Source organism: Clupea harengus, chromosome 10, assembly GCF_900700415.2.
Source record: "Clupea harengus chromosome 10, Ch_v2.0.2, whole genome shotgun sequence".
In the NCBI taxonomy this organism is placed as follows: Eukaryota; Metazoa; Chordata; class Actinopteri; order Clupeiformes; family Clupeidae; genus Clupea; species Clupea harengus.
Window position 1 is genome coordinate 22,655,662 of NC_045161.1, and position 9,286 is coordinate 22,664,947.

The 9,286-nt window shown below is 41.8% G+C and overlaps 1 protein-coding gene across 1 annotated transcript; it reads left to right on the plus strand.

The window, feature by feature from the left end:
* Positions 1-505: 505 nt before the first annotated feature.
* Positions 506-1,980, plus strand: rxfp3.2b (relaxin family peptide receptor 3.2b). The gene has a single exon (XM_012821705.3). It carries the CDS (start codon positions 694-696, stop codon positions 1,885-1,887), a length of 1,194 nt encoding a protein of 397 aa, XP_012677159.1. The 5' UTR covers positions 506-693; the 3' UTR covers positions 1,888-1,980.
* Positions 1,981-9,286: the final 7,306 nt, after the last annotated feature.

Consider the following 9,286-nt stretch of genomic DNA (forward strand, 5'->3'; position numbering starts at 1 on the left):
ATCCTTGTCTCTCATGTAGAATACTCGAATAGCACCTGCTGAGAGAGGATGTAAAGTTTGTTGTAGTGAGTCACACAGAATCCGGGAGAAGCACGAGTAACCTGAGGGAAACACACACACGACTTGATTTGAAGACGTGATTAAATTCACAAGGCATTTAGAGTGTCATAATAAGCCTTTGACTGACAGGGTTGATATATTTTGTAGTCTAGTCTACTTGGGAACACAGGTAACGTTAAGATGTAAAGCATTCTAGGCTATGCTTTATAGCCTATGATATTCAATTTACTTTTAAACATAGCCTAACATTAGGCTACTGCTTACAACGCTGTCTCTCTTGTATGATGAAAATATAACTTACCAAGAAGTCCTTTCATAAACTGCCACTAAGAAAAAAGTGATGTTGCCTACTGCTGAAGTGGGCTCGAGCCAGAGCTTTGCGCGGGCACGGGCACCCTCAGTGTATATAACACTGAAGGCGCGCGGTCAGAGTCACTCTCGCGCCAGAGATGAGCTACAGACGGTAACGGAAGAATTCGCTTGGTCCACACAAGAAAAGTTTAGTTCAGGAAACCGAACGGTATGTTGAATTCTCTTTATCTTTTTTATTTTAATTTATACTAACCTTGGATCTCTCCCGTTACGATTGTCAATTTGGACATGACTTCACATGAGTGAGTAGCCTACTGAGCCATGTCAAGAAACGACAGCATCCAAACTCTGGAGTCGGGAGAATGTGAGAACGTGTTGGAAGACAGCACGTCAGTAGTCAACAATACTGAAGGGACTCTGAATAATCTCTCTTTACGTTGCTGGCTCCATCTCCTGTCAAAGGAATCTAGTTCAGAACTGTATGGCGACGGCTCCAGCACTGCGGTGCGTGTCTTGATCGCTCTGGTTTACTCAGTAGTGTGCGCACTTGGTCTGGTGGGGAACTCTCTTGCCTTGTATTTGTTACACTCACGCTACAGGCAAAAGCAATCCTCCATTAACTGTTTTGTTATGGCTTTGGCACTCACTGACCTACAGTTTGTCCTTACTCTGCCCTTTTGGGCTGTAGACACTGTTCTCGACTTCCGCTGGCCTTTTGGAAAAGTGATGTGTAAAATCATCAGCTCTGTCACCACCATGAACATGTATGCCAGTGTTTTCTTCCTGACAGCCATGAGTGTGGCACGTTTTTACACGGTAATCTCGTCCCTGAAAATGCACAGCCACCGGGTGTCTGCGGCTGCAGCTAAATGGATATGCCTGGGCATCTGGATCCTCTCGCTCCTGGCCACTTTGCCCCACGCGATCTACTCAACCAACGCCCAGTTCCCAGGCGAGGAGCTGTGCCTGGTGCGCTTCCACAAGACTGGCAGCTGGGACCCCCAGTTCCTCCTGGGTCTGTACCAGATGCAAAAAGTGCTGCTGGGCTTCGTCATCCCCCTGGTCGTGATCACGGTGTGTTACCTGCTGCTTCTGCGCTTCGTGCTGAGCCGTCGCATCAACGGCGTGTCGGACAGTGAGCAGGGCCGTCACCAGCGCTGCTCCAAAGTCACCAAGTCCGTCGTCATCGTGGTGCTCTCCTTCTTCCTCTGCTGGCTGCCCAACCAGGCGCTGACCCTATGGAGCATGCTCATCAAGTTTGACCTGGTGCCCTTCAGTGATGCCTTCTATAACGCCCAAGCGTACGCCTTCCCGCTCACCGTCTGCCTGGCGCACACCAACAGCTGCCTCAACCCTGTACTCTACTGCCTCATCCGGCGCGAGTTTCGTGCGGGGCTCAAGGACCTCCTGCTTCGGGCCAAGCCGTCCTTCTGCAGCCTCAGCCACCTGCTGCCACGCAAGGCTAAAGTGGCAGAAGCCCCAACGGTCCTGGTCCTGGTGCCAATGGAGGTCTGACAAATGAAAATGAACCGGGTGTAGTGGGGGTGCAGGTGTTTTTAGGCTTGGTTCTTAAGAGGTTGTTTTGAAGGATGTGAAATTTGGAGCCCACGGGTCAGGTTCTTCCTCTCGGCTCTCTCATTCATCTCATTGCAGTTCATCTCATTCATGGCTACCACATAGCCTATCAAGAGTTTGTATGCAAAACCAGTTTTGTAAGAATGTATATGGTTGTCTAATGAGGGACCTTTGTGAAGTTCAAGACCCTTGGTGTTGCTCTGTTGCGCATGAAAAAAATCACTAATGTCTAATTCGGCATTAGAAGGTATTCTAGAGAAACACTAAATAATGCATTCATTCCCAATCCTTTTGAAGCTTTGTGAGAAAAAGGTTGTATTTGGAACAACATCAGGGCATGTCATCTCCTTTAATTATGTAGAACATTTCTATTTATGAGTAATGAATGCAGCATAGTTTTACCAATGTGTAAACAGTTTAGTCAGCACTGATTGTCTCTGCTCATCAACAATTTTTCTAATGTAATTACATGTGCAAAGTCTTTATTAGGCATACATTTATAAAAAATGAGGTGAATTGTAATCAGTAAAACGATACAAAGGTAGCAGGGCAGATCTTGAGTAGACCTTGTTCAATATTAGAAGCAGCACTTGTTGCCAATGTTATGTAAACCACACATTTTCATTTGAGTTGAAGTGATGTACAATGCCTGCATCCTTGAGCCTCTCATTCATCCACAGTGTTATGTGTGCCAGTAGCTTTTTCCAAAGAGGACAAAGCTATGTTTTATGTGCAATAGAAGTTACCGGAAATGTGCAAACCTGTCAGGTATGCGACATGTATGAGCAGTGCAACATGTATGACATATGAAGAGTGCGTTACAAATAAAATGAATTATTATTATTATTATATGTGGACATTACAGATGCTTTTGTGACATTCTACATTGGGGTGAAGTAACATATGTGTATGTATATTAGTGGAATTCTTTGTTACCATATTTATTTGGCTTTTGCATTAAAATGTTCTAAAATCTAATTTGCAGTATCAGTCCTGTGAAAGGCTTTTGACAGTTAGATGAAAAAACTATAACATAAAGGAATTTATGAATCCTCAAAATAAAAACAAGTGCAACCTTGTATGTAAATGTGACCAAGGCACAACGTGAGAGAATGAGCAAGAATGAAGTGAAAGAACAAGATATTTTCCGTTCCAAGAAAAGTGTGTTATCTTGAATGATGACGTTTCTGGCAACAGTGGACTCGAAGGCAGTCTGATATCTGTTGTATATTCAGAATGGATGTGGCAGCTAAACTGAGTAAGTAGCCTTGACTACTGCAACGCCCTCCTAACAGGTCTCCCGGCAAGCGTGGTGAAACCACTACAGATGATCCAGAACACGGCGGCACGTCTGGTGTTCAACCAACCCAAGAGGGCACACATTTGCAGTGCCCTCTATTAACGAAATTTCACGAAAGTTGGCATGCGTCAAAAGAATGTGGTGGTGATACAAGGTGTCAAATATCGTGATGGTTGGTGGTGTGCTAGATCTTTGCTTTGATCATTATTCACTGGGTGGCTCCACTCCACAAATGAATCGTAATGAGCCAGGGTAGAGGCCAGCTTGCCATAAAATTGTCATCATTTTGGGCAAAATGTTTTTTGATCTATTGCCCAATAAGTGCTTTGACTCTACCCCACTTCAGGGGGTGCAAGCACACTTCAGGGGACGCTAGCGCAAAGGGAAACACACACACCTAGGGACTCAAACCTGCTATTCTGTATCAGCCATGAGGGGCTACAACCATACTAAGTTTCATGTAGATTGGTGCAGTCTACGTATGCGGAAATGGTGGTAGTGTGCAAGAATTTAGTTCATGGTTGTCAATAGATGCGTGCCTCTTGACTGACAGTACACATCATTCTTAAGTACCAGTGAAAAGAAAATGTTTTCGGATATGATTTACCTTTTATTTCATATATATCCGACTGAAAAAGTGAATGAATAAATGTACATAAAAATGCCTTAAACACAGAATGAAGATCCTGAGAATCCACAGGGAGTATAACATACGTGTTAGAAATATGTCAGAAAACTGGAAAGATTTTTGACAGGTGCAAATGTATCCTTTAATGAAAGATGAATTTAACGGTGCATCAAGTTCACCACACACTTTAGACACTGAAGAATCTTCATCCAAGGAGGAGCTTCCATATGATGTCAGCTTACCGGATGCACTGTTAAAAGAGTGGAGCTTGATAATCGATCAATAGAACCATTATAGGACATTAAAGATCAAAAAGTATTACAATGAAGTACAATTTAATTAATTAGGATTATTTCCAACATTCGTTTCATGACATGTTATCAAGATGTTGTCACATTGCTTTAGATTTGTACCCTTACAAACAGCATATGATGTTAGCACAGAGTAACTCACAATACAATACTTACACAATACGTTTCCCACGGTAATGATGGTACCACCATACAGCGATTATGCGATACTTGATACATTGCATGAAAAGCATCTATGATACATCACAATATCTGTGTAACTGAAAACGAAAAAATCCCCCTAAAAAAGCTAAAAGCAAGAACGATGTATTTATTCCCGGCATTGTGGTGTCAGTTTCACAGAATTGGACAACTGAGATGAAACAATGTACAACAAAGTGCATAGAATCTTTGTGCCTTTTTGAGAGCACTCTAATCCAAGCCAGTAACTGTTAAACGCTCATTTTGATGAAATGTTTTCTTAATGCCAGTTATAATTGTGTTTCCTTAACCCTGGACACAAGGATGGAGGGTAGAGATGCTCTGAAAAAACAGAATGGGTAGATGAATAAATTAGTTAATAACGTCCAAAAGTCTAAAAAAAATTATCGATATTTGGTGTCTGTGTATTGACAACATATTGCTGCCAGAAATATTTCGACATATCAACGAATTTATATTTTGTCCCACCCTTATTATGGAGTTGACAGATTAAGACTGAACAAGCATAAAGTAATTGGTCCAGATTCTTTAACTTCTCAGTAGAGGCCAAATACAATTCTCAAAATAGCCTTTTGTTTTTCAACATCAATTGATTCTTGGCAGGTCTCGTCAGCAATGGCATTTCACTGTGTGAATGTAACAGTAGGCCTAGTGTTTCAAAGGACCCTGCTTTATTAACCCCCTATATTATTTTCCTAGTGTGCCTTTGATCGATACTCAGATTCAATTGATCAGACAGGCGGCAAGGATCTTAGAGAGACTCCCACTCAGTGACCTTTAAGAAGGGCCAAATAATAACTGTGAGGATTTGAATTGTTAATTATTTCTCATTAGCGAGAGGCTTGGAGGTGGAATGGGGTATGGAAGCTTAGAGACAATCAAGACCCTCCAGTGTTTCCACTACAAACACAGACAAACAGTCATAAATGATGGAGGAGTCGCTCCTTTCAAAGAAGAACTGAACCACTCTAAAGTAGGTAAGCTGAGGAGTTTCACCAGACAGTTTTGAGGACACGTACTCCACCTTACCATTGCTGTGATGTTCCACCTGGATGTCAGGGTAAAACTTTATCTGCACTGACCCAGCTCTGCCACCATTTTCCCTGTGTGATTACTTCTTCAAGCGGAGCAGAGCACAGTATTTTCAATATGCACCTTGCATGATTTCGCCTCTTCCAGGCATTCGGTGACACAGAAATACACATTTGGAAGTCCACGAAGAAATTAAATTTAGCCCTTGTTGCAGGCTACAGAAAGTGTTTATCCGTGCTTTAAGATAGAGTCAGAAGTAATGAATCCCACTAATAGTCCCGACTCTTCCCATATTCCTCCTCATGCTGTTTATCTCAGGGCTGGCTGATAGTATGAGAGAACTTTAAATTTAACCTCAAATGGTTATAGTAGTGGAGGCTGAAGCCAAGCTTTTTCACCTTCATACCCACACTTCATCCAGGTGAGGGAAAAAAGCTCAACTTTCGACAAAGCAACATGACTCATTCTGTGTTTGATACCACAGGAATACAAATAAAAAATCTCTCCAAGCTTTGTTCTGGTGAACTAATTCCCCGTAGAATTGCGCCATGTTGCAATGAACTGATCTTGAATGGGAGAGAAACTCTGAGAGGCATAGATTCCACAACTCAGCCTTATACCGTTAGTTCTAAATTCTAGTGGTTGTGTGTTGGGATTTGGGGCTCTGCCCCGATGATACTGCGTTCCTCTTAGAAAAGAGGGCTGAATATTCTGAGCCCCAGGACTAGCACTCCGGTAATGAAGACAGACAGACGTATCGATCGATTGCTCAGTGATGGATATTCAAGCTGACTCCTTCTGGCTCCTTTGGGTGAGTCCCAGATCTTTTGAACAAGCCGACTCAGGCACAGAGCTGGTCCCGGTTTGGGTCTGCACTTGTGTCAGTGTCATCTGCTAATGGTGTTTATCTGATCATCACCAGCCTACATGTTTGTGTGACAGGGACCGGCAGGTATTACACACGTACGTTTTGCATTCAGTTTCTGTGACGTGCTGTCACACGTCCTGTTTTCATCCCTGCAGTTGTGTTTTGGCGTGACCTTTCTTGGTAGACCTTGACAACACTGATACTGATCACTTCCAGAGGGTGAACAATGCATGGTCTGAAATACCACATTGGGCTTCAATGTTATCAGTCACGATGCAAGTCCCTGTGTAAGTCACCACCATCACGAAAAAGCAGAGGCCAGACAGTGTTGTCTTGTCCTGCATAAGAACAAAAACAAACATGATGCTTTTTGTTCAACCTTACAATGTAAATACTGTGAAAAAGTAAATACTGATGATACAGTATAATGCACTATAACTGTGAATACGTGAAAATTAGTGTGAAAATTCTCATTTAATTAATAAAACATAGAAATTACAAATCATATAATAAGGGCCAAAGCGTGACAGTAAGAGCCAAGGTGAAGAGTGCTCAGCACTAACACTTTGAAGGAGTAAAGGAATAATAAGACTACTTTTTTTCATCATACTGTAATTTCTTTCACATATGAAATCTACCAAATAACATGTAAATAAGATGCAAATTGGGTCAATATTAAAACCTGGTCATAGATTTTCATTTCACCACTTGAGAGGGTTAAAAGAAGAAGCGTGTCACATAAAATAAAAAAATTCTCTCAGTAGGATAGATAAGCAGGTTACGTTTGAGGAATAACCGTAGTGATTTCGCATCTGTTTTGTGGTGGACCGTGACACATCTGTGGTTTTTCAGAGTTTAGGAAAGACATTTCTGTACTCATGAATAATGAATTTGAAGTTATAAATTATAAATCACACCAAATCCAAATTAACATTTCCTCACATGCTCCAGTCAGTGATTTCTTAATCTTTCGGTATTCACACATACACATTCACACATGTTGGATGAGGGTTAGGACATGTAGGCAAAGACACAAGGGATGCTCAAGGGATGCTCAACTCACACTGGCATACCTCAAAGAAAGAGGACACATCTCGCCTCTTCCATGTAAAACATTGGGAAAATCTTGATTGTAGTCTGTGTGTTGTGTGTTGATCAGTCTTATAGCATTGGGGTAGAAGCTTTCCTTTAATCTTGTTGTGTGTGTTTGTGTGTGTGTGGATAGCTTGTGTGGATACCTTGCTTGTTGAATTTTAGCAAGTCACATCGGGAAAATAATGAGATATGGTCCCTGACAGCCCCATCTGAAGGCAGCGGAAAAGTCCCTGATGAAATGCTGCAAACTGCTGACAGAGAGGCAGATCAGCCTCAGTGACATATAGCTACGGCACACTGCACACCGCAAGACACAGGAGAGCCACGCAAGGTTTCTTTGATTGGAAGCAGATTTTTTTGTAATGGTAGGAAAAATTAATAAAATATGCCCCCAAGTGGATGTTCATATGCGACGCAGTGTCAGTGTCTGTGGTGTTTGGGGTGGGGGTGGGGGAGGGGGAGATTTAAGATTTAGTAATTTGGGTCATAGTGAATCTGATGCCTTTCAGTGGCAAGCTATTCAACAAAAAGACACACCACATAGTATATCTGATGCAATCCTCCCACAGAGCTCACTGTACAACTTCATATCTACAGTTGTACTCAACAAATGGAGTCTCAAGACTCCTGTTGTGCTCCTTGTCAAACAATGCTGAGTGTTGGCATAATTCCCATTAATAAAATTAGGCTGTAGATGATTAACATAAGTGTCAACATAACTATATTACAGACCAGATAAGGGGAAGAAAATAAACAACTGTGTGAAACAAGTCAGGCTTTTTTTCACTTCAAATGACGCAAGCTGATATCATAAGCCTTTGGTAACACGTCTCTGTGAGACTGTAAAATCACGCAGTTTATCTGACCTGCTATTTTGCCATAGTGGAATCACTGACAGTCCAGTCACATACTGTATGATTTATATACGTGATTCATTCACTTTCAGATGGCAGGTGGAGGGTTATTTGATTGTTGGAAGGGGAAATCGGTGATAGGCTTAGAGATGCAGACATTGTAAACCCTACAAAGCCACGGTTAAAAGCCTGTGGTGATTTGGGGACTGAGAGGGGTGTTGCTATCCAGTGACACAGAGAAAATTGAAGGAGGGCCAATGCCAGACTATGAGCTGCAGTCACACTAGTACTACATAAATACATAAAGGAGGTTGCCTTCCCTAAGCCCGTCGGTGAACTCCAGCTCTTTAGTTTTAATCTATATTTAAAGGCACAAGATAAAATGTTCCAGAAATCACTCTCTTATTGTATGAGATCGATTACCTTTTAGCATCGATATCTTTAAGCAATGTGGACTCTTACCCGATTGACAGTCCTTTCAAATCAAGTATTTAGCATGGAGTGACTGAGGCAGTCTCAATTATTCTGATAGAGAATTTTTTAGTTTTTTCAATAGATAGGTCACTAGAGAGAGAGAGAGAGAGAGAGAAAGAGAGAGAGGGAGACAGAGGGGGAGAGAGAGAGAGATCAATTTGACTACAGAACTCACAAATACTGTGTCATTCCATCTGAATGACATCTGATCCTATCTGACCTATGCAAGGCATGGCAGGGATAAAATAAATGTTCCTGTTTGTGCGGAGGCCTAATTAATATAATACCTTTTGTTTACTTTGGTTAAGCTGCAGGGGAGATGAGCAGAGGAGGTGAAATCAAAAATAGGTTGGACAAATGTATTGATAGAAGAGGTGAAGTTCACAGTATATTCTGAAAGTCCAAAGTACAAAAGGAAATAAAAAGGAAAAGCAATTATTATGAAAGGCATCTCCCGCCCTTTGTGACCCATATGGTTTACAGTGAGGTCAGTCAAAGGAAGTTCAAAGGAGGATTCATTCAGTTAGCACCAACCACTAAACATTCTTCTTCAAATCAAACTAGTGTCGAGAAAAC

Excerpts from the sequence above, each read along its gene's own strand:
- rxfp3.2b (XM_012821705.3), top strand. The coding sequence starts at position 694 with ATGTCAAGAAACGACAGCATCCAAACTCTGGAGTCGGGAGAATGTGAG.